The 26,144-nt window shown below is 49.7% G+C and overlaps 1 protein-coding gene across 1 annotated transcript in view; it reads left to right on the top strand.

The window, feature by feature from the left end:
• The window catches only part of LOC141253134 (uncharacterized), a 135,795-nt gene that overhangs the window by 69,853 nt on the left and 39,798 nt on the right, over nt 1-26,144 (top strand). Inside the window, exon 4 of the mRNA XM_073670890.1 lies at nt 23,691-23,945. Coding sequence (XP_073526991.1) covers nt 23,691-23,945 — 255 coding nt within the window. The remainder of the gene's footprint in view (nt 1-23,690; nt 23,946-26,144) is intronic.

Here is a 26,144-nt window from a genome sequence, read left to right as displayed (position 1 = left end):
CAGGCAGGCAGGCAGGCAGGCTGTATAGGAGACGCAGTGGTTATACCAGCAAACGCTGCATTACAGTCCTGTGTGCTCCTGTTGCTGAAATTGCTGGACTTAGCACCAGGTGTCGGGGGCCAGGAAAAATCCTTTTTTTTTCATCTAAATCCTCCTTTTTTTTTCCTCCTTCACACTGTATAAATACCCGTCTTATTAACCTTTTGGTGTGTCCCCCCCCCCCAAAAAAAGCGTGTCTCTGATTTTTCAGACACAAATATAACTGTTGAAAATAGTCTGGTGTAGGCTAGAGAAACAGAAGTGTTGTTTTGCACTTCCACGGTTCAAACCTCTGTATTATCCACTTTTGGGCCATTTGTATCTAAAAAAAAAACAGTTTGAGTGTGTCGCTCACTGTTCAGCCGCAAATCTATATATTTAAAAAAGTCTGGTATACCCCAGTAAACAATAACTGTGGTTTTGCCATCCCACGGTAAAAAATCTCTATTATTCAGGTTTGGTAGTTTTTTCCGTAAAGAAAAACAGTAGTGTCTCCTGACTGTTGTGACACAAAAATATATCTGTTGAAAATAGTCTTGTGTAGGCCCAACATCCCAGTGTGGTTTCGCAGTTCCACGGGTCAAATCGCTGTACTATCCAGTTTTGGGCCTTTGGAATCTAAAAAAAAGCAGTTTGAGTGTGTCGCTCACTGTTCAGCCGCAAATATCTCTATTTAAAAAAGTGTGGTATACCTCAGTAAACAATAACTGTGGTTTTGCCATCCCACGGTAAAAAATCTCTATTATTCAGCTTTTGGTAGTTTTTTCCATAAAGAAAAACAGTAGTGTCTCCTGACTGTTGTGACACAAAAATATATCTGTTGAAAATAGTCTTGTGTAGGCCCGACATCCCAGTGTGGTTTCGCAGTTCCACGGGTCAAATCGCTGTACTATCCAGTTTTGGGCCTTTGGTATCTAAAAAAAAACAGTTTGAGTGTGTCGCTCACTGTTCAGCCGCAAATATCTCTATTTAAAAAAGTGTGGTATAACCCAGTAAACAATAACTGTGGTTTTGCCATCCCACGGTAAAAAATCTCTATTATTCAGCTTTTGGTAGTTTTTTCCGTAAAGAAAAACAGTAGTGTCTCCTGACTGTTGTGACACAAAAATATATCTGTTGAAAATAGTCTTGTGTAGGCCCAACATCCCAGTGTGGTTTCCCAGTTCCACGGGTCAAATCGCTGTACTATCCAGTTTTGGGCCTTTGGTATCTAAAAAAAAGCAGTTTGAATGTGTCGCTCACTTTTCAGCCGCAAATATCTCTATTTAAAAAAGTGTGGTATACCCCAGTAAACAATAACTGTGGTTTTGCCATCCCACGGTAAAAAATCTCTATTATTCAGCTTTTGGTAGTTTTTTCCGTAAAGAAAAACAGTAGTGTCTCCTGACTGTTGTGACACAAAAATATATCTGTTGAAAATAGTCTTGTGTAGGCCCGACATCCCAGTGTGGTTTCGCAGTTCCACGGGTCAAATCGCTGTACTATCCAGTTTTGGGCCTTTGGTATCTAAAAAAAAAAGCAGTTTGAGTGTGTCGCTCACTGTTCAGCCGCAACTATCTCTATTTAAAAAAGTGTGGTATACCCCAGTAAACAATAACTGTGGTTTTTCCATCCCACGGTAAAAAATCTCTATTATTCAGCTTTTGGTATTTTTTTCCATAAAGAAAAACAGTAGTATCTCCTGACTGTTGTGACACAAAAATATATCTGTTGAAAATAGTCTTTTGTAGGCCCGACATCCCAGTGTGGTTTCGCAGTTCCACGGGTCAAATCGCTGTACTATCCAGTTTTGGGCCTTTGGTATCTAAAAAAAAACAGTTTGAGTGTGTCGCTCACTGTTCAGCTGCAAATATCTCTATTTAAAAAAGTGTGGTATACCCCAGTAAACAATAACTGTGGTTTTGCCATCCCACTGTAAAAAATCTCTATTATTCAGATTTTGGTAGTTTTTTCCGTAAAGAAAAACAGTAGTGTCTCCTGACTGTTGTGACACAAAAATATATCTGTTGAAAATAGTCTTGTGTAGGCCCGACATCCCAGTGTGGTTTCGCAGCTCCACGGGTCAAATCGCTGTACTATCCAGTTTTGGGCCTTTGGTATCTAAAAAAAAAGCAGTTTGAGTGTGTCGCTCACTGTTCAGCCGCAAATATCTCTATTTAAAAAAGTGTGGTATACCCCAGTAAACAATAACTGTGGTTTTCCTCTTCCACGGTTCTAATCTCCTTTTTATTACCCTTTTTCCATTGATAGTGCGAGTGTAAGCTATTTTACTTCATTTACAATGGGCAAGGCGCGTGGCAAGGGACGTGGAACTGGTCGTTCTGGTGATGGTTCGTGCAGAGGACGGGGCCGTGGCCAAGGAGAAAATGTGCCACAACCAACAGCCACATCTTCTCGCTCCCACTTCTTGACCGAATTACTAGGGAAGCACAGAACAACACCAGTATTGAGAACTGATCAGTGTGAACAGGTTATTAATTGGATAGCAGATAATACTTCCAGTTACCTGGGCACCAGCACCTCCGGTCTATCTTCCACACGGTCAACTCTTAGTAGCCATGAGTCTCGACCGCATACTCCTCCTCACCCTGATGTTCCTTCCTCCCACCATGCCGAGTGTCGTCAGACAGCAAGTGATCCCACACTTGGACACTCTGAAGAGCTGTTCACTGGTCCATTTCCATATTTGGGCCCCTCGCCTGATACGCTTGAAGTGGTGGAAGTGGAGATCCCATGTTGCGATGCCCAAATATTTGAACAGCCACGGCCACAGGAAGTCGACGATGGCAATCTGTCACAAGAGGTGGACGATGACGAGACACAATTGCCAGGAAGTGAGGAGGAGGATCGTGGTGCGCAAGTGGAAGAGGAGGAGGTGGTTGATGATCTAGTAACTGACCCAACGTGGAAGGAGGACATGCAGAGTGAGGCCAGGAGCACACAGGGGGAGGGAGGCAGAGTACCCCAACAGGCAGGAAGAAGCAGTGTGGTGGCCGCAGACAGAAGGCAGGCAACCGTTCCCCGTAACACCAACACGAGGGACGTTGCCAGTACAAGCGGTAGGTCTTCCAGAGTCTGGAATTTTTTTAAAGACTCTGCTGATAACCCCAAAAAGGCCATATGTTCCACCTGCCATGCCAGCATCAGCAGGGGTGACAAAACTACCAGCCTGACCACCACCAGCATGATCAGGCACATGGCAGCAAAGCACCCGACTTTGTGGGGCGAACCCCAGGGTCCACGACCAGTGTCAGCGGGTGTGACCACTGCTTCTTCCACTGTTGTGCGTGCAATAGAACCCCCTGTTGTGTGTGCAAGGCAATCCCCTTTCCATACTGCATATAAAGATGCCCCCTCCTCTCAGTCTTCACTTGTTATGGCAGTTTCTCAAGAAACAGCATCAATGTCCACGTCCACGTCCCACCGCAGCGTTCAATTGTCCATATCCCAGACCTTTGAACGAAAGCGGAAATTCGCAGCTAACGCCCCACAGGCCACAGTCCTAAATTCGCACATTTCACGACTGCTTGCGTTGGAAATGCTGCCTTTTAGGCTGGTGGAGACGGAATCCTTCCGCAATCTTATGGTGGTGGCCGTCCCTCGGTACTCGGTCCCCAGCCGACACTATTTTGCCCGGTGTGCCATCCCCGCACTACACAAGCACGTGTCCCAAAGCATCTGCCGTGCCCTCAACAACGCAGTTACTGGGAGAGTCCACCTGACAACGGACACGTGGACAAGTGCTTGTGGCCAGGGACGGTACATCTCTCTGACGGCACACTGGGTAAACATAGTGGAAGCCGGGACCCAGTCGGACCTTGGGACGGAACACATCCTCCCCACACCGATGATTGCGGGCCCTATGTCAGTCAGAGTTGCCCCCACAGTGTACAGCTCCTGCGCATCCTCCTCCTCCTCCTCATGTTCAGCCTCCATCTCAGATATCACCACATCAGTTACAAGCTGGAAGCATTGCAGTACTGCCTCCGCCAAGCGGCAACAGGCTGTGCTGAAACTCATAAGCTTAGGTGATAAACCTCACACTGCTTGTGAGTTGTGGACAGCTGTGAAAGAGCAGGCAGATCTGTGGCTGAGACCGCTGAACCTACATCCCGGCATGGTCGTGTGTGACAATGGCCGTAACCTGGTGGCGGCTCTGAGGCGAGGTGAGATCACACATGTAGCATGCCTGGCTCATGTGCTTAACCTCGTGGTTCAGCGGTTTCTTAAATCGTACCCCGAGTTGCCAGATCTGCTCGTGAAAGTATGCCGCCTGTCAGCTCATTTTCGCAAGTCGGCTACAGCTTCCGCCGCCCATGCTGTGTTGCAGCAGCGTTTGCAGCTTCCGGCACACCGACTGGTGTGTGATGTCCCCACACGTTGGAGCTCTACCCTCCACATGTTGCAAAGGATTTGTGAGCAGAAGAGAGCAGTTGTGGAGTACCAGCTGCAACAAGGCCGTCGATATTCAGGTCAGACTCCACACATAAGACCTCAGGAGTGGACCTGGATGTCTGACATATGTACCATCCTGACAAACTTTGAGGAGGCCACCAAGATGGTGCGTGGCGATGACGCCATCATTAGTGTCAGCATCCCACTTGTCTGTCTTTTGCAACGCTCTCTGCAGAGAATTAAAGAGGAGGCATTGCAGCCAGAGTATGATGAGATGGATCAAGAAGCCGTAGCGGGCGATTACACACAGCCCAGCCTCATCTCATCCCAACGTGCATTGGGGGACAATGAGGGAGAGGAGGAGGAGGAGGAGGAAGAACAGGAGCTGCTATGATGCGTTGTAGACGGTAGTACCTGTACAAGTGTCATACCGTCGGTTCAGCGTGGGTGGCCTGAGGACAGGGGGGAGGAGGAAGAGGAGGAGGAAGAGAGCATGGTCAGTCGTCATCTTGGTGAGGACACGGAAATCTTGCCCGTTACCAGTCTGGCACGCATGGTTGACTTTATGTTACGCTGCCTTAACCGTGAGCCTTGCGTTGTCAAAATGTTGGGTGACAGTCATTACTGGTTGGTGACACTTGTAGACCCCCGCTACAAGGAGAACTTTCACTCTCTTATTCCTGAGGTTGAGAGGTCTACAAAAATGGGGCAGTACCAGAAGGCCCTTGCTGCAGAACTCTTAAAAAAATTCCCATCTGAACACGCTAGCGGCAGAAGTCACAGTTCGTTGCCCAACCAAGGCGTACAGGCGAGAGAGATGCAACTCCAATCCAGCAGAGGCAGGGGAACACTGTCAACGTTCTGGGACAGTTTTCTGACACCCGCCCACCTTACAGGCCCTGAGGCTCGGGGTACTCTCACAAGGAGTGGAAAGTTTCAAAAGATGGTGAGGGAGTACCTTGCCGACCGTACCAGCGTCCTCCGTGATTCCTCTGTGCCTTTTAATTATTGGGTATCCAAGCTGGACACATGGAATGAACTCTCTCTGTACGCCTTGGAGGTCCTGGCCTGCCCTGCCGCTAGCGTGTTATCGGAGCGTGTTTTTAGTGCCGCTGGGGGAATTATAACTGATAAGCGCACTCGCCTGTCAACTGACAATGCTGACAAGCTGACCCTTATCAAAATGAACAAGGGCTGGATTGGGCCAGACTTCTCATCACCACCAAATGACAGCAGAGTAACATAAAGTCAAATCCACTGTGTTATTTCGGGAGGTGTATTCACATGCACCTCTTCACACCCACACATGGGTATACGCTTCCTCGTTTCGGCTGTTTTATCTTCTCCTTATCCTCAGCCTTCACCACCACTATACCACCAGGGTGCCAGCATTGCAAGTTCCTCCGTCCTTATTTTTGGCAGCTTTTGCTTGCAAGGCATAAGCAAATACTATGGGATACTCACTCCCCAATAATGGGACTTATGTTTGTAATTTGCTGTCCTGCATGGCTCTTGTAAGGGGCATTGCAAGTTGCTCCGTCCTAATTTTTGGCAGCTTTTGCTTGGAAAGCATAAGCAAATACTATGGGAGACCCACTCCCCAATAATGGGACTTATGTTTGTAATATGCTGTACTGCATGGCTCTTGTAAGGGGCATTGCAAGTTGCTCCGTCCTAATTTTTGGCAGCTTTTGCTTGGAAAGCATAAGCAAATACTATGGGACACCCACTCCCCAATAATGGGACTTATGTTTGTAATATGCTGTACTGCATGGCTCTTGTAAGGGGCATTGCAAGTTGCTCCGTCCTAATTTTTGGCAGCTTTTGCTTGCAAGGCATAAGCAAATACTATGGGACACCCACTCCCCAATAATGGGACTTATGTTTGTAATATGCTGTACTGCATGTGACGCGCCCCCTGGGCCGTGTGTACACGTGTGTGGGATACCCGGTGCCGGGTCTCTGGGGTCTGTAGTCTCCGTGGCGGTGACCCGGTCCCGTGGCTCAGGCTGGTCAAACCAGTGGCAGTCTTTCTTAGGTTTTGAGGTTAATTGTCCGACTGCGCCACCCGTAGATTGCGGTCAGGGAGTACCACCGCTGCGAGGCAGACCGCTGAGGCTGGTGTTGTGTGCGCAGCAGAGAATGGGATAACTCCCCACGGGAGGAGTATAGCCTCAGGGCAGTGAGTGTGGATGATGGGGGTGATGGTGCACGAGCGCATCAGAAACGACTCAGAGTCTTTGCAGTGCAGTTCAGGGTCTTTACTGATGATTATAAGGTAGACCCTCCCGGGAGTACTGGCTAGCATAAGAGGCCTGGTCAGTCTGTGAGCAAGCAGGAGTTCCCCTGGCCAGGTGGAGTTGTAGGCCTCCCCGTCTGTCTGCACTCTTCCTGGCTACCTTGCTGTAAGCGGGTAGAAGTAGCCCACGTCCCTGAGTGTACCGTGTAGTGCTCACCCGTATGGCTGGTGACTTGGGGCCTTCTGTTAGCCTCCGCTCCATGACGGCGGTGCTCGTCCCTTGCTTGTGACTGAGCCTCCGGGCTTCTATGGCCATAGGACCTGAAATCCCCTGCCGGCTGGTTTCTGCTGCTGGATATATAAGTCCTCACAGCTTCGGACTCCTGTGTCCGGTTCCTATTGTCTTCTTCCAGGGCGAGCTCTGCTCAGCTTCCAGCCCCTGGTCTTTAGCTCCTAGCTCCTACAGAGCTCCTTGCTGTTACTTTCCCTTGCTCTCACTCTGACTCTTACTGTTCTCTGACTCACTCAACCCCGCCCCAGATCCAGTTTATAAGGGCAGAATTCTCCCCTCCCAGGACTGGGGCAGGAGGATGTTGCATGCTTAAGGGATCCTGACCAGGAAACCTCCCACTTGCTCTCCGACGTAATATCTCTATTACTGTGGTGACCAGACCCCTGGGGTGCCACACATGGCTCTTGTAAGGGGCATTGCAGTTCCTCATAATTTTTGGAAAGCCTTCCATTCACTGCTTAGGTCAACAGTGCACAGGAGACCCAGTTGCTATAAATGGAAAAAAAGGTTTAGTTAACGCCCTCTGACCTCCATGTCATTTCCAAGGGGCATTGGAGTGGCTCAAAATTTTTGGTAGGCATTGCACTCACTGTATGCCCTATAACTGTGTAGCCGAACCGCTCCTTTTGTTACAGAAACATATCCTACAAGACATATCTGGTTGACTGGCCTGATATTGATGTGAATGGTCCCTGTTCCTCCTGCACTTTCTCCTTTGCCACTACCTCATCCATCATTTATCACCTGAAGCTTTGTTTTAACGGGAGTCATAGAACTGGGATAGTAGCAGGAAAACATCCAGCAATCCTCGGAGGAGGTAGGATATGCGCCAAAACGCTGACCACCTCAGGCCTAGCCGCTACTACATACATGCGCTTGCATTACAACAAAACAAAGCAGATGCTAACTTCTATCATCCTCATCATGCTCCTCACCTTGGCACTCTCAACTCCCCTGATGGAGAAGCCAGGGCCCACCGGAGGAATCTGATAGTCCGGTGGGCTCGGCCAATGCTGCCCTAAAGCAGGCCAGGCTAAAAAAAGTGTGGGAAAGTTTACCGGGACAAATAGGGGTGGCTGGGGACCGAGTATGGACACCCGGCCACCCCCTGGAGGCTGGGGAGCAAGCGGGGACACCCGGCCACCAGGCGGCTGGGGACTGAGTATGGATACCAGGCCGCCGACACAGCCATGGCGTGGTGGCCAGATTCCGCCTCCACATGCCTAAAAGGCCCAATTTAAAGTGCAAGCAAGCAAGCAGTATGGTATTGCAGCCTGGGGGTGGGTGGGTGGCAGGCTGCATACTTGTGCTTGAATTGCAAGGAATGGGAGAGGTACAATTGAACACTGCCCTGGGACAAGGACTTGAATGGGGATAGTTGCAAGTCTGCAGCGACAGGTGCAAGGTGGGAGGCATCTTCGCATGTACCATGAACAGGGGTTTGGCATGCACACACTACAGCGGAATAGGCTCTCCTTCCCACTAAATGCACTGGGGAGGGCACAGGTAATGCTTTGGTATACGCGCTTAATCTTATGTATAAGGCACACCAGGACAAATAGGGGCGGCTGGGGACTGAGTATGGATACCTCGCTGCCGAAGCAGCCATGAGGTAGTGGCCAGCTTCGGCCTCCTCCAAACTAAAAGGCCCCATTTCAAGTGCAAGCTAGCAGTATGGAATTGCAGTCTGGGGGTGGGTGGGTGGCAGGCTGCACACTTACACTTGCATTAAAAGAAAACATAGCAGATGCTAACTTCTGTCATCATCATCATGCTCCTCACCTTGGCACTCTCAACTCCACCGATGGAGAAGTCAGGGCCCACCGGAGGAGTCTGGTTCTCTGGTGGGCTCGTCCAATGCTGCCTAAAGCAGGCCGGGCTAAGAAAAGTGTGTGGGGGGATGTTCCAAGGAGAAATAGGGGAGGCTGGAGACCGTTTATGGACACCCGGTTGCCCCCAGGCGGCTGGGGACCGTGTGTGGACACCCGGCCGCGGGGCGGCTGGGGACCGAGTATGGACACCCGGCCGCCGGGCGGCTGGGGACTGAGTATGGATTCCAGGCCGCCAACACAGCCATGACGTGATGGCCAGATTCCGCCTCCACATGCTTAAAAGGCCCAATTTCAAGTTCAAGCAAGCAGTATGGTGTTGCAGCCTGGGGGTGGGCGGGTGGCAGGCTGCATACTTGCGCTTGTATTGTAAGGAATGGGGGAGGTACAATTGAACACTGCCCTGGGACTAGAACTTGCATGGGGATAGTTGCAAGTCTGCATCTTCTGATGCGGCAAGGATCACTTATGATGGGCACACTTTTAGACAGTGACCTGGAAGTCAGAGATGCTTCCAGGGGTCTTCCCCATGCTGTTCCCATGTCTTTTCAGCACTGTATGCATGTGTCACACAGCACATGGCCAGATAAGGTTGTAAAATGTTAAAATGACATTTCCCGGTGAATGCATTTGTCATAGTTGAAAGCAATACAAAAGTGCAAAAACGCATCAAAAATGCTACTTGTGAACATAGCCGAAGGTGTGGAGGAGTATTTTTGTTTTTGGTCATTTATTTTAACTTATACACAAGTCTTTTCCCTGGAAAGGATGTTCCTTAACATATTTCACAGGAAAAAAGTTTCACTTTTGTTTTTGAACTTTTTATTGTGAGCCTGTAAAGTGGCTTAATACCTCTGACCACGTTGTTGACAGCAGTGACCTGGGGGTCAGAAATGCTTCCTGGGGCGATGTCCATGCTGTCCCCATGTCATTTGAGTACTGTCACTATCGTTTTGGGCACTTGTTAGGCTTTTAAAAGACTGCCGGGGGTGCCACCGCAAAAATGCTCGAGTCTCCCATAGACTAACATTGGGCTCGTTGCTCGGGTCGAGCACCTGAGTATCACGGCGAGCTCGGCCCGAGCTTCCAGCACCCGAGCATTTTAGTGCTCGCTCAACACTAGTAATAAAGATTATAGCAAAGAGATTACAACACGATTATAGAGATTACCTAATGACATGATGAGGGTAGACTTAATCCCTTTCAATGCAAAAACACCACCCAAAGAAAGACTTCATACTGGCGCACAAGATCTCCGGGCGAGGGCACGCATCCGATCAAGAGTCACATATCTCATGCGTACAAAGTGATATTTATCCCTCCCTCATCCAAACCCAATGTAATAGATAGAAAGGGGAGGAAGGGACCAATGTTATAGATGGGACAGTGAAAGTATCATGATTTAACACAGAGAACACATTAGTAAATCAAAATGTACTACAAAATCTAAGAAGCCTGAGAACAAAATATATTAATGTATCTAAAAAATAAATAATATATGTGGATACAGATAAATGATATATATTCCATTCAGTTAAGTAAAATAAGTAATACATACGATTATGTGAAAATAAATTGCATGTTATTAACTAATAATAAACAATACAAAAAATGCATAAAATAAAAAAATACATAGATAGAATATGTATAATTGTGTATACATAAAAATGACAAAAATGATAATATGTATGTACACAGTGCAAAGTGATAGTAATAATGCAGTGATATACCATCATAATACACACAGATATTAATAATATATAAATTGTACATAAATGAGTACATATAAAGATCTGCACGCTAATATCCAGAACCAATCATTTGAAAATGGTGATCAGAAATGTACAGGGGCGACAAAAAGTTTTGCATTTCTTTTGAAGTATGATTCCTTCTGTCCGGTTGTTGTGAGGCCATGTCCCGGGTGATGAAGTGAAAGTGCATGAAGGGGTCATCAGGCAAGACCTTCATTTTACCCACAATGCTTCTGAATATCGGTCTGGCCATTTAATTAAAGAAAACTTGACGGCCAGGAGTTCTGCATCTACTATTTATTGATCACAGTATAGAGAGTAATCCATTACTTACAATCCATCACTTAGTGTTTTGTAGCAGAACCTCGTCCTTTAATTCCCGGACTGACGGGGCATTGACGCCACTGGGGGATTCCAGACATCTGGAGGGATCTCGCTCCATTTGCAAATCTGCAGACAATTCCTCTTTATTGCTCTGGGTCCGGGCCCCAATGCGTGGCCCTAACTCATCCCAGAGGTCCTCTATAGGGTGTAAACCAGGTGATTGGCTCGGCCATTGCAACAGGCGAGCGTTTTTCTTTGCTAACCAGTTATTGACTAAATTGGATGTGTTCTTAGGATCATTGTGTGCTGGAATCTTCATCCCCTGCCTACTTTGGTTTTACCATGTGGCAGCATTACATTCTCCAGTATATCCTTGTACTGTACATGGTAGCATTCATATTTCCATTAATTCTATGCAGAGCCGCAATGGCAGATGTAGAAAAGCAGCCCCGTACCATGACATTGCCTCCACCATGTTTCACTGTAGGTGTTTAGTACCGTACATCATTACGTTTTCACATTGGGCGGTATATATAGTGCTGCCATCACTACCAAACAGATTGAACTTCGATTCATCCGACCACAACACCTGAGACCAATCTATCTCTTTTCATTGGCTGGGTTTGTTACGTTTTTTTGCAGAGATGAAAGGCTTCTGGACTGGACCTCGTGCATTCACCCTCCTACTCTTAGCCGTCACACCACAGTTTGGAGACTCACTTTAACCCCATATTCTTCCTTCATTTCGTGTGAAATCTGTCCAGCACTTTTATGGACATCAGATGCTGACTAGTGATGAGTGAGCATGTTCGCTACTGCTCAGTGCTCGCCCGAGCATCTCACTACTCGAGATGCTCGGCGCTCGCTCAGTATTTCCGGGTTACTCGGGCGGGAGCTCGGGTCTCCTCCCTGCATGTTTGGTGCTCTTTAAAGAGCCAATGAACATGCAGGGATTGCCTGCCATGCACTGTAATGCCGCAACCATGTTGGTTGTGGCATTACAGTAATTGGCTGGCCGCACAGCGTCATCAGGTGTATATCAGACCTGGCGCCGCCATGCTCGTCACAGTCACTCCGGATCAGACAGTGTAGGGAGAGGTGCTGCTGAGCTAGGGAGAGATTTGCTTGTTTCTAGTTAGTGTAGGTGTACCGAACTATATTAGAGAGACATATCCATCTCAACAAACAGTCCTTCTGAGGACTAATTCATCTGCAGAGATATCAGGCAGGCAGTGTATATAGGCAGGGTATATAGCAGACTGCAGTGCATATAGCACAAGAGGCTCCATTCCAATTCTGTCTGCTGCTGCTGTTAGATATTTCTATACAAAGCCCCAGGTCTCAGGGGCCAGGAATAATTTTTTTTGTGTCTTTTTTTTGTATCTTAATCCTCATTATTTGCTTAAAAATCAATCCAGAGAACACGTTTTTTTTTGCATCATTTGCTTGTTGGTGCTGCAGAATACATCCAGGTCCTTTACATATTACAGCGCTAGAAATCCAGCTATTTAAAACTGTGGTTTGTCCGTCACACGGATCACATATACGTTGTCAGAAAATACTGCCATTTCTGGCCTCTATTAAAAATTTGTTTCAGTGTGTCAGTGAAGCAACTGACACCAGATTGCTGTTCAAAATAGTTACCTACAGGCCAGGTATTTAAAACTGTGGTTTGTCCGTCACACAGATCACATATAAGTTCGCTCCAAACTCAGTCGTTTGTAGTGAACGTGGAAGATACTGTCCTCCATTTAAAATGGGCAAGGCACGTGGCAAGGGACGGGGAACTGGACGTGATGGTGATGGTGCATGGAGAGGCCGAGGCCGTGGGCAAGCTGAAATTGTGCCACAACAAACACCCACATCTTCTCGCTCGACCTTCCTGTCCTAATTTCTAGGGGACCGCAAAACACCACTTTTGAACAAAGAGCAGTGTCAAAAGGTTATTGGTTGGATAGCAGATAATGCTTCCAGTCACTTAGCCACCACCACCACCCTGTCTTCCACACGGTCAAGTCTCAGTTGCTGTGATTCTGGACCGCATATTCCTGACCCTGAAGCTCCTTCATCCAACCATGCCGAGTGCCCAGAGACAACTCATCCCACACTTAGACACTCCGAAGAGCTCTTCACTTTTCCATTTATAGATTCGGGCCTCTCACCCGGTCCACTTGAAGCGGGGCAAGAGGAGATCGCATGTAGCGATGCCCAAATATTTGAGGAGCCACGGTCACACGAAGGCGACGGTGGGAAAGTGTCCCAAGAGGTGGACGATGATGAGACACAATTGCCAGAAAGTCAGGAGGAGGACCAGAGTGCGGAAGTGGAAGACAAGGTGGTGGATGATATAGTAACTGACCCAACCTGGCAGGAGGACATGCAGAGCGAGGACAGCAGCACACAGGGGGAGGGAGGCAGAGCACCCCAACAGGCAGGAAGAGGCAGTGTGGTGGCCGCAGAAAGAAGGCAGGCAACCGTTCCCCGTAACACCAACACGAAGGAAGTTGCCAGTACAACTGTTAGGTCTTCCCGAGTCTGCTTGTTTTTTAAAGACTCTTTTGATTACCCCAAAAAGGCCATTTGCACCACCTGCCAGGCCAGCATCAGCAGTGGTGGCAAAACGACCAGCCTGACCACCACCAGCATGATCAGGCACATGGCAGCAAAGCACCCGACTTTGTGGGCCGAACCCCAGAGTCCAGGAACAGTGTCTGCGGGTGGCACTATTGCTTCTTCCGCTGTTGTGCATGCAAGCCAATCCCCTGTCCATGGTGCATGCGAAGATGCCTCCTGCCCTGTACCTATCGTTGCACACTCTCAAGTAGCAGCATCAGGAAGCACGTCCACGTCCTTGTCCCAGCACAGCGTTCAGTTGTCCATACCACAGTCCTTGGAATGCAAGCGCAAATACGCAGCCAACGCCCCACAGGCCACAGTACTAAATTCCCACATTTCACGACTGCTTGCGCTTGAAATGTTGCCTCTTAGGCTCGTGGAGATGGAAGCATTCCGCAACCTGATGGCGGCGGCCGTCCCTCGGTACTCGGTCCCCAGCCGCCACTATTTCTCACGGTGTGCCGTCCCCGCATTACAGAAGCACGTGTCCCAAAACATTAGCCGTGCCCTCAACAACGCAGTTACCGGGAAAGTCCACCTAACTACAGACACGTGGACAAGTGCTTGTGGGCAGGGACGGTACATCTCCCTGACGGCACACTGGGTTAACATAGTGGAAGCTGGGACCCAGTCGGACCTTGGGACGGAACACGTCCTTCCGACGCAGAGGATTGCGGGCCCTAGGTCAATCAGGGTTGCCCCCACAGTCTACAGCTCCTGCACATCATCCTCCTCCTCAGCCTCCTCCTCCTCTTCAGCCTCCATCTCTGAAATGACCACATCAGTCACAAGCTGGAAGCACTGCTTCGGCCAAGTGGCAACAGGCTGTGCTGAAGCTAATATGCTTAGGTGACAAACTGCACAATGCTGAAAAATTGTGGACAGCTCTGAAAGAGCAAAATACAAAAACTATCGCACTCCTGATCAGTTCTTGGTGCACGGGTAGGGTACCAAGCAGAATACAATATATTAGAAAACCCCGGCACTCAAGGATTCAGTGAAAAATTATTTAGTTTTTAATGAAGTAAGTACAATAAAATTGACAAACGTTTCGGGCCCTCAGGACCTTCATCAGTGTACAAGGCAAGGGTCATGAGGGTGAATAGAATCCACTACGGTTGCTGAACTGAAAACTGTCAATGGAGTAAAAACCAGAAATGGTACGTCCGTGGTAATGGCTGTGGTGTGCTGTCCTGTATGCAGTCCAGTGTGAACGCGGTGTCCACCGCTTGTTCAATGGTGGTGCCCTCCCCAGTGCATTTAGTGGGAAGGACAGCCTATTCCGCTGTAGTGTGTGCATGCCAAACCCCTGTTCATGGTACATGCGAAGATGCCTCCCACCCTGCACCTGTCGTTGCAGACTTGCAACTATCCCCGTGCAAGTCCTTGTCCCAGGGCAGTGTTCAATTGTACCTCTCCCATTCCTTGCAATGCAAGCGCAAGTATGCAGCCTGCCACCCACCCCCAGGCTGCAATACCATACTGCTTGCTTGCACTAGAAATTGGGCCTTTTAGGCATGTGGAGGCGGAATCTGGCCACCACCTCATGGCTGCGTTGACGGCCTGGTATCCATACTCAGTCCCCAGCCGCCCGGCGGCCGGGTGTCCACACACGGTCCCCAGCCGCCAGGGGGTGGCCGGGTTTCCATACTCGGTCCCCAATCGCCCCGCGGCCGGGTGTCCACACACAGTCCCCAGCCGCCTGGGGGTAGCCGGGTGTCCATAAATGGTCCCCAGCTGCCCCTATTTCTCCTTGGAACATCCCCCCAGACACTTTTCTTAGCCCGGCCTGCTTTAGGGCAGCAGTGGACGAGCCCACCAGACTCCTCCCGTGGGCCATGGCTTCTCCATCAGGGGAGTTGAGAGTGCCAAGGTGAGGAGCATGATGATGATGATAGAAGTTAGCATCTGCTTTGTTTTCTTGGAATGCAAGCGCATGTATGTAGTAGCGGCTAGGCCTGAGGTGGTCAGCGTTTTGGCACATATCCTACCTCCTCCGAGGATTGTTGGATGTTTCCCTGCTACTATCCCAGTTCTATGACTCACGTTAAAACAAAGCTTCAGGTGATAAATGATGGATGAGGTGGTGGCAAAGGAGAAAGAGCAGGAGGAACAGGGACCATTCACATCAATATCAGGCCAGTCAACCACACATGTCTTGTAGGATATGTTTCTGTAACAAAAGGAGCGGTTTGGCTACACAGTTATAGGGCATACAGTGAGTGCAATGCCTACCAAAAATTTTGAGGCACTCCAATGCCCCTTGGAAATGACATGGAGGTCAGAGGGCCTTAACTAAACCGTTTTTTCCATTTATAGCAACTGGGTCTCCTGTACACTGTTGGCCTAAGCAGTGAATGGAAGGCTTTCCAAAAATTATGAGGAACTGCAATGCCCCTTGAAACAGACGTGGATTACAGCATACTAAAAACCTTCTACCCATTATTGGGGAGTGGGTCTCCCTTAGTGTTCGCCTATGCATTGAAAAGCAAAAGCTGACTAAAATTAGGAGGATATGCAATGCCCGTTGGAAGAGTCGTGGAGGTTAGAGGTAATTAAAAACAACATTTCAATGCCCCTTGGAAGAGCTGTGGAGTTCAGAGTGGCTTAAGAAGACGCTTTTAATGCCCCTTTGAAGAGACGTGGAGGTCACAGTAGCTTAACAAGACGGTTTTAATGCCCCTGGGAAGAGACGTGGAGGTCCCAGTAGCTTAACAAGACGGTTTTAATGCCCCTTGGAAAAGTGGTGGAGGTCACAGTAGCTTAACAAGACGGTTTTAATGCCCCATGGAAAAGTGGTGGAGGTCACAGTAGCTTAACAAGACGGTTTTAATGCCCCTTACAAGAGCCATACAGTACAGCATCTTAAAAATATTATTCCCATTATTGGGGAGTGGGTCTCCCACAGTCTTTGCTTATGCCTTCCAAGCAAAAGCTGCCAAAAATTAGAACGGAGGAACTTGCAATGCCCCTTACAAGAGCCATGCAGTACAGCATATTACAAACATTATTCCCATTATTGGGGAGTGGGTCTCCCATAGTCTTTGCTTATGCCTTCGAAGCAAAAGCTGCCAAAAATTAGGATGGAGGAACTTACAATGCCCCTTACAAGAGCCATGCAGTACAGCATATTACAAACATTATTCCCATTATTGGGGAGTCGGTCTCCCATAGTCTTTGCTTATGCCTTCCAAGCAAAAGCTGCCAAAAATTAGGAGGAAATGCAATGCCCGTTTGAAGAGTCGTGGAGGTTAGAGTTAATTAAAAACAACACTTCAATGCCCCTTGGAAGAGCTGTGGAGTACAGAGTGGTTTAACAAGACACTTTTAATGCCCCTCAGAAGAGACGTGGAGGTCCCAGTAGCTTAACAAGACGGTTTTAATGCCCCTTTGAAAAGTGGTGGAGGTCCCGGTAGCTTAACAAGACAGTTTGAATGCCCCTTGGAAAAGTGGTGGAGGTCGCAGTAGCTTAACAAGACGGTTTGAATGCCCCTTGGAAGAGATGTGGAGGTCCCAGTAGCTTAACAAGACGGTTTGCATGCCCCTTGGAAGAGACGTGGAGGTCCCAGTAGCTTAACAAGACGGTTTGAATGCCCCTTGGAAGAGATGTGGAGGTCCCAGTAGTTTAACAAGATGCTTTTAATGCCCCTCAGAAGAGACGTGGAGGTCCCAGTAGCTTAACAAGACAGTTTTAATGCCCTTGGAAAAGTGGTGGAGGTCACAGTAGCTTAACAAGATGGTTTTAATGCCCCTCGGAAGAGACGTGGAGGTCCCAGTAGCTTAATAAGACGGTTTGAATGCCCCTTGGAAGAGACGTGGAGGTCACAGTAGCTTAGCAAGACGGTTTGAATGCCCCTTGGAAAAGTGGTGGAGGGCGCAGTAGCTTAACAACACAGATTTAATGCCCCTTGGAAAAGTGGTGGAGGTCGCAGTAGCTTAACAAGACAGTTTTAATGCCCCTTGGAAAAGTGTTGGAGGTCACAATAGCTTAACAAGACAGTTTTAATGCCCCTTGGAAAAGTGGTGGAGGTCACAGTAGCTTAACAAGATGGTTTTAATGCCCCTCGGAAGAGACGTGGAGGTCCCAGTAGCTTAACAAGACGGTGTTAATGCCCCTTGGAAAAGTGATGGAGGTCGCAGTAGCTTAACAAGACGGTTTTAATGCCCCTCGGAAGAGACGTGGAGGTCCCAGTAGCTTAACAAGACAGTTTGAATGCCCCTTGGAAGAGACGTGGAGGTCCCAGTAGTTTAACAAGATGCTTTTAATGCCCCTCAGAAGAGACGTGGAGGTCCCAGTAGCTTAACAAGACAGTTTTAATGCCCCTTGGCAAAGTGGTGGAGGTCACAGTAGCTTAACAAGATGGTTTTAATGCCCCTCGGAAGAGACGTGGAGGTCCCAGTGGCTTTACAATACGGTTTGAATGCCCCTTGGAAGAGACGTGGAGGTCACAGTAGCTTAACAAGACGGTTTGAATGCCCCTTGGAAAAGTGGTGGAGGTCGCAGTAGCTTAACAACAGAGTTTTAATGCCCCTTGGAAAAGTGGTGGAGGTCGCAGTAGCTTAACAAGACGGTTTTAATGCCCCTTGGAAGAGACGTGGAGGTCACAGTAACTTAACAAGACAGTTTTAATGCCCCTTGGAAAAGTGGTGGAGGTCACAGTAGCTTAACAAGATAGTTTTAATGTCCCTTGGAAAAGTGATGGAGGTCGCAGTAGCTTAACAAGATGGTTTTAATGCCCCTTGGAAAAGTGGTGGAGGTCGCAATAGCTTAACAAGACAGTTTTAATGCCCCTTGGAAAAGTGGTGGAGGTCGCAGTAGCTTAACAATACAGTTTGAATGGCCCTTGGAAGAGACGTGGAGGTCCCAGTAGCTTAACAAGATGGTTTGAATGCCCCTTGGAAGAGACGTGGAGGTCCCAGTACCTTAACAAGATGGTTTTAATGCCCCTCGGAAAAGTGGTGGAGGTCACCGTAGCTTAACAAGATGGTTTTAATGCCCCTTACAAGAGCCATACAGTACAGCATCTTAAAAATATTTTTCCCATTATTGGGGAGTGGGTCTCCCACAGTCTTTGCTTATACCTTCCAAGCAAAAGCTGACAAAAATAAGGATGGAGGAACTTTCAATAATAGCAACACGGACCACGGTCACCCTGGTGGTATAGTGGTGGTGGAGACTGAGGATAAGAAGAACATAAAACAGCCAAAATGAGGAAGCGTATACCCATGTGTGGGTGTGAAGCGGTGCATGTGAATACACCTCCCGAAATAACACAGTGGATTTGACTTTATGTTACTCTGCTGTCATTTGGTGGTGATGAGAAGCCTGGCCCAATCCAGCCCTTGTTCAATTTGATTAGAGTCAGCTTGTCAGAATTGTCAGTTGACAGGCGAGTGCGCTTATCAGTTATAATTCCCCAGGGGCACTAAAAACACGCTCCGATAACACGCTAGCGGCAGGGCAGGCCAGGACCTCCAAGGCATACAAAGCAAGTTCATTCCAAGTGTCCAGCTTGGATACCCAGTAATTAAAAGGCACAGAGGAATCACAGAGGACACTGGTACGGTCGGCAAGGTACTCCCTCACCATCTTTTGAAACTTTCCACTCCTTGTGAGAGTACCCTGCGCCTCAGGGTCTGTCCGAAGGGAGGGTCTGAGAAAACTGTCCCAGAACGTTGACAGTGTTCCCCTGCCTCTGCTGGATTGGAGTTGCGTCTCTCTCGCCTGTACGCCTTGGTTGGGTAACAAACTGTGACCTCTGCCGCTAGCGTGTTCAGATGGTAATTTTTTTAACAGTTCTGCAGCAAGGGCCTTCTGGTACTGCCCCATTTTTGTAGACCTCTCCACCTCAGGAATAAGAGAGTGAAAGTTCTCCTTGTAGCGGGGGTCTAAAAGTGTCACCAACCAGTAATGACTGTCACTCAACATTTTGACAACGCGAGGGTCATGGTTAAGGCAGCGTAACATAAAGTCAGCCATGCGTGCCAGACTGGTAATGGGCAAGAATTCCGTGTCCTCACCAAGATGACAACTGACCATGCTCTCCTCCTCCTCCTCCCCCCTGTCCTCAGGCCACCCACACTGAACCGACGGTATGACAGTTGTACAGGTACTACCGTCTACAGCGCATGATGCAAGCTCCTGTTCTTCCTCCTCCTCCTCCTCTCCCTCATTGTCCCCCAATGCACGTTGGGATGAGATGAGGCTGGGCTGTGTGTAATCAACCGCTACGGCTTCTTGATCCATCTCATCATGCTCTGGCTGCAATGCCTCCTCTTTAATTCTCTGCAGAGAGCGTTGCAAAAGACAGACAAGTGGGATGCTGACACTAATGATGGCGTTATCACCACTCACCATCTTGGTGGACTCCTCAAAGTTTGTCAAGATGGTACATATGTCAGACATCCAGGTCCACTCCTGAGGTCTTATGTGTGGAGTCTGACCTGAATATCGACGGCCTTGTTGCAGCTGGTACTCCACAACTGTTCTCTTCTGCTCACAAATCCTTTGCAACATGTGGAGGCTAGAGTTCCAACGTGTGGGGACATCACACACCAGTCGGTGTGACGGAAGCTGCAAACGCTGCTGCAACACAGCATGGGCGGCGGAAGCTGTAGCCGACTTCTGAAAATGAGCTGACAGGCGGCGTACTTTGACGAGCAGATCTGGCAACTCGGGGTACGAATTAAGAAACCGCTGAACCATGAGGTTAAGCACATGAGTCAGGCATGGTACATGTGTGATCTCGCCTCGCCTCAGAGCCGCCACCAGGTTACGGCCATTGTCACTCACGACCATGCCTGGATGTAGGTTCAGCGGTCTCAGCCACAGATCTGCCTGCTCTTTCACAGCTGTCCACAACTCACAAGCAGTGTGAGGTTTATCACCTAAGGTTATGAGTTTCAGCACAGCCTGTTGCCGCTTGGCGGAGGCAGTACTGCAGTGCTTCCAGCTTGTAACTGATGTGGTGATATCTGAGATGGAGGCTGAACATGAGGAGGAGGAGGAGGATAATGCGCAGGAGCTGTACACTGTGGGGGCAACTCTGACTGACATAGCGCCTGCAATCCTCGGTGTGGGGAGGATGTGTTCCGTCCCAAGGATCCGACTGGGTCCCGGCTTCCACTATGTTTCCCCAATGTGCAGTCAGGGAGATGTACCGTCCCTGGCCACAAGCACTTGTCCACGTGTCCGTTGTCAGGTGGACTCTCCCAGTAACTGCGTTGTTGAGGGCACGGCAGATGTTTTGGGACATGTGCTTGAGTAGTGCGGGGATGGCACACCGGGCAAAATAGTGTCGGCTGGGGACCGAGTACCGAGGGACGGCCACCGCCATAAGGTTGCGGAAGGATTCAGTCTCCACCAGCCTAAAAGGCAGCATTTCCAACGCAAGCAGTTGTGAGATGTGCAAATTTAGGACTGTGGCGTGTGGGGCGTTAGCTGCGAATTTCCGCTTTCGTTCAAAGGTCTGGAATATGGACAATTGAACGCTGCGGTGGGACATGGACGTGGACGTTGATGCTGTTTCTTGAGAAACTGCCATAACAAGTGAAGACTGAGAGGAGGGGGCATCTTTGCATGCAGTATGGACAGGGGATTTCCTTGCACACACAACAGGGGGTTCTATTTCACGCACAACAGCGGAAGAAGCAGTGGTGACACCCTCTGACACTGGTCGTGGACCCTGGGGTACGCCCCACAAAGTCGGGTGCTTTGCTGCCATGTGCCTGATCATGCTGGTGGTGGTCAGGCTGGTAGTTTTGTCACCCCTGCTGATGCTGGCATGGCAGGTGGTACAAATGGCCTTTTTGGGGTTATCAGCAGAGTCTTTAAAAAAAATTCCAGACTCTGGAAGACCTACAGGTTGTACTGGCAACGTCCCTCATGTTGGTGTTACGGGGAACTGTTGCCTGCCTTCTGTGTGCGGCCACCACACTGCTTCTTCCTGCCTGTTGGGGTACTCTGCCTCCCTCACGCTGTGTACTGCTGGTCTCGCTCTGCATGTCCTCCTGCCACGTTGGGTCAGTTACTAGATCATCCACCACCACCTCCTCTTCCACTTGCACACCACGATCCTCCTCCTCACTTCCTGGCAATTGTGTCTCATCATCGTCCACCTCTTGTGACAAATTGCCAGCGTCCACTTCCTGTGGCCGTGGCTGTTCAAATATTTGTGCATCGCTACATGGGATCTCCTCTTCCACCACTTCAAGCAGAGCAGGCGAGGGGCCCAAATCTGGAAATGGACCAGTGAACAGCTCTTCAGAGTGTCCAAGTGTGGGATCAGTTGCTGTCTGACGACACTCGGCATGGTGAGAGGAAGGAGCATCAGGGTGAGGAGGAGTATGCGGTTGAGACTCACGGCTACTAAGATTTGACCGTGTGGAAGACAGACCGGAGGTGGTGGTGCTCAGGTAACTGGAAGTATTATCTGCTATCCAATTAATAACCTGTTCACACTGATCAGTTCTCAATACTGGTGTTTTTCTGTGCTTCCCTAGTAATTCGGTCAAGAAGTGGGAGCGAGAAGATGTGGCTGTTGGTTGTGGCACATTTTCACCTTGGCCACGGCCCCGTCCTCTGCACGCACCATCACCAGAACGTCCAGTTCCACGTCCCTTGCCACGCGCCTTGCCCATTGTAAAGGAAGTAAAATAGCTTACACTCGCACTATCAATGGAAAAACGGTAATAAAAAGGAGATTAGAACCGTGGAAGAGGAAAACCACAGTTCTATTTCTCTGGCCTACACCCGACTCTTTTAAACAATCTGAACAATCAGGGAGAATCTATTACTGTTTTTCTTTACGGCAAAATAACAAAAGCTGGATAATAGAGATTTTTTACCGTGGAACAGCAGAACCACAGTTATAATTTACTGGTGTATACCAGACTTTTTTAAATATATATATTTGCGGCTGAACAGTGAGCGACACACTCAAATTGTTTTTTTAGATACAAATGGCCCAAAAGTGGATAATACAGAGGTTTGAACCGTGGAACTGCAAAACCACACTTCTGTTTCTCTGGCCTACACCAGACTATTTTCAACAGATATATTTGTGTCTAAAAAATCAGGGAGACACTATTAGTTTTTCTTTTTACGGCAAAAAATGCCAAAAGCTGGATAACAGAGATTTTTTACCGTGGAACAGCAGTACCACAGTTATAATTCACTGGTGTATACCAGACTTTTTTAAATATATATATTTGCGGCTGAACAGTGAGCGACACACTCAAACTGGTTTTTTTTAGATACAAATGGCCCAAAAGTGGATAATACAGAGGTTTGAACCGTGGAACTTCAAAACCACACTTCTGTTTCTCTGGCCTACACCAGACTATTTTCAACAGATATATTTGTGTCTGAACTGTCACAGACACACTTTTTTTTTTCTTTTGGGGGAGGGCACCAAAAGGTTAATAAGACGGGTATTTGTACAGTGTGAAGGAGGAAAAAAAAAGAGGATTTAGATGAAAAAAAAAGGATTTTTCCTGACTCCCGAGACCTGGAGCTAAGTCCAGCAATTTCAGCAACAGGAGCACACAGGGCTGTAATGCAGCGTTTGTTGGTATATCCACTGCGTCTCCTATACAGCCTGCCTGCCTGGTTTCTGGGATGGATATTAGTCCTGAGAAGGACTGTTTGTTTGATCTGGCAGCCTTTACAGACCCTACGCTAACTATTTTGCAGTATATATCTCTCCATAAATCAGCAGCGGCGGCGCCCGGTTTTAAATACTCGAGGTGACGCTGTGCGGCCAGCCAATCACTGTAATGCCCACAAACAACATGGCTGCGGCATTACAGTGACTGGCTGGCAATCCCTGCATGTTCATTGGCTCTGTAAAGAGCGCCAAACATGCAGGGTGGAGACCCGAGCTCCCGCCCGAGTAACCCGGAAATGCTCGGTGCTCGCCGAACATCCCGAGTAGTGAGATGCCCGGGCGAGTACCGAGCAGTGTCGAGCATGGTCGCTGAACACTACTCACCACTGCGATAATGTCCAAAAGGCAGCAGAAGAAAGATCATACTCATGGGAAACTATTACTCTCATTCTTCTGACAGTTACACGTTTATAGGCCACTATGAGAGTTGTAGTTTTGTAATTGCTGAAGAGCTACAGGTGGGAGACCCCGTCCGCACATAGTGTTAGGTCTGGGGCCGCATTGAATTTTTTCCCTTTTCTTTCTTCTTTCCTCTAGTTCCAGTGTCAGACCCCATGCTGGTGTTCGGGTGTCTCCACAATGGCGGCCTGGAGATCTCCTGCTCAGTGGGAAATGGATCTGATCTCATGTTCTCTCTGTCTGAGAATGGAAAATATTTGCTGGTAAATTATACAAATGAAGAGAAAAGCGTTAATGTCACAACATCGTCACCTGGACCTTGGGATGTCCACTGTTCTGTGGGAAACCATCTGATGTGGAAGAAAACCAACGTGACATCCCCGGCCTGTCCAGGTGAGTGGTGACATCCCCGGCCTGTCCAGGTGAGTGGTGACATCCCCGGCCTGTCCAGGTGAGCGGTGCCATCCCCGGCCTGTCCAGGTGAGTAGTGCCATCCCCGGCCTGTCCAGGTGAGTGGTGCCATCCCCAGCCTGTACAGGTGAGTGATGCCATCCCCGGGCTGTCCAGGTGAGCGGTGCCATCCCCAGCCTGTGCAGGTGAGTGGTGCCATCCCTGGCCTGTTCAGGTGAGTGGTGCCATCCCCGGCCTGTCCAGGTGAGTGGTGCCATCCCCAGCCTGTACAGGTGAGTGGTTAGAACTAGGCCTGAACAGGTGAGCGGTGCCATCCCCGGCCTGTCCAGGTGAGTGGTGCCATCCCCGGCCTGTCCAGATGAGTGGTGCCATCCCCGGCCTGTACAGGTGAGTGGTGCCATCCCCAGCCTGTACAGGTGAGTGGTGCCATCCCCGGCCTGTGCAGGTGAGCGGTGCCATCCCCAGCCTGTCCAGGTGAGTGGTGCCATCCCGGCCTGTCCAGGTGAGTGGTGCCATCCCCAGCCTGTACAGGTGAGTGGTTAGAACTAGGCCTGAACAGGTGAGCGGTGCCATCCCCGGCCTGTCCAGGTGAGTGGTGCCATCCCCGGCCTGTCCAGGTGAGTTGTGCCATCCCTGGCCTGTACAGGTGAGTGGTGCCATCCCCAGCCTGTACAGGTGAGTGGTGCCATCCCCGGCCTGTACAGGTGAGTGGTGCCATCCCCGGCCTGTACAGGTGAGTGGTGCCATCCCCGGCCTGTCCAGGTGAACGGTGCCATCCCCGGCCTGTCCAGGTGAGTGGTGCCATCCCCGGACTGTGCAGGTGAGCAGTGCCAACCCCGGCTTGTCCAGGTGAGTGATGCCATCCCCGGCCTGTACAGGTGAGTGGTGTCATCCCCGGCCTGTCCAGGTGAGTGGTGCCATCCCCGGCCTGTCCAGGTGAACGGTGCCATCCCCGGCCTGTCCAGGTGAGTGGTGCCATCCCCGGACTGTGCAGGTGAGCAGTGCCAACCCCGGCTTGTCCAGGTGAGTGATGCCATCCCCGGCCTGTACAGGTGAGTGGTGTCATCCCCGGCCTGTCCAGGTGAGTGCTGCCATCCCCGGCCTGTCCAGGTGAGAGGTGCCACCCCCGGCCTGTCCAGGTGAGTGGTGCCATCCCCGGCCTGTCCAGGTGAGTGGTGCCATCCCCGGCCTGTACAAGTGAGTGATGCCATCCCCAGCCTGTACAGGTGAGTGATGCCATCCCCGGCCTGTACAGGTGAGTGGTGCCATCCCCGGCCTGTACAGGTGAGTGGTGCCATCCCCGGCCTGTACAGGTGAGTGGTGCCATCCCCAGCCTGTACAGGTGAGTGTTGCCACCCCCGGCCTGTCCAGGTGAGTGGTGCCATCCCCGGCCTGTACAGGTGAGTGGTGCCATCCCCAGTCTGTACATGTGAGTGATGCCATCCGCAGCTGGTCCAGGTGAGTGGTGCCATCCCCGGCCTGTACAGGTGAGTGGTTAGAACTAGGCCTGTCCAGCTGAGTGGTGCAATCCCCGGCCTGTCCAGGTGAGTGGTGCCACCCCCAGCCTGTACAGGTGAGTGGTGCCATCCCCAGCCTGTACTGTTGAGTGGTGCCATCCCCATCTTGTCCAGGTGAGTGGTGCCATCTCCGGCCTGTCCAGGTGAGTGGTTAGAACTAGGCCTGTCCAGGTGAGTGGTGCCATCCCTGGCCTGTCCAGGTGAGTGGTGCCACCCCCAGCTTGTACAGGTGAGTGGTGCCATCCCCGGCCTGTACAGGTGAGTGGTGCCATCCCCGGCCTGTACAGATGAGTGATGACATCCTAGCCTTCTCTCTGATGTCAAGTCTTCTTCTCTCTGGTATCAGGGTTTCTCTTCTCTTCAGTAATAAGGCTTCTGTTCTCTCCAGTGTCAGGTCTTCTTTTGTCTCCAGTTTCAGGACTTCTTTTGTCTCCAGTTTCAGGACTTCTTTTGTCTCCAGTGTCAGTGCTTCTCCTTCTTGGTGTCAGATCTCCTCTTCAGTTTTATGGCTGTTCCTTTCTGGTGTCACAGCTTTTCTCTGGTGTCATGGCTTCTCATCTCCAGTGTTGGGGCTTCCCCTCTTTGATGTTGGGGCTTCCTCTCTTTGGTCTTGGGCTTCCTCTCTTGCTTGCGTGTGACAACACAGCATTTCTTCTTAATTATG

The sequence above is a fragment of the Phyllobates terribilis genome, unplaced genomic scaffold (genome assembly GCF_046119375.1).
Source record: "Phyllobates terribilis strain yellow unplaced genomic scaffold, ASM4611937v1 Scaffold_2__4_contigs__length_985480577, whole genome shotgun sequence".
NCBI lineage: Eukaryota > Metazoa > Chordata > Amphibia > Anura > Dendrobatidae > Phyllobates > Phyllobates terribilis.
The sequence above is the reverse complement of the archived record's forward strand: the minus strand, read 5'-3'. Positions and strand labels throughout refer to the sequence as shown.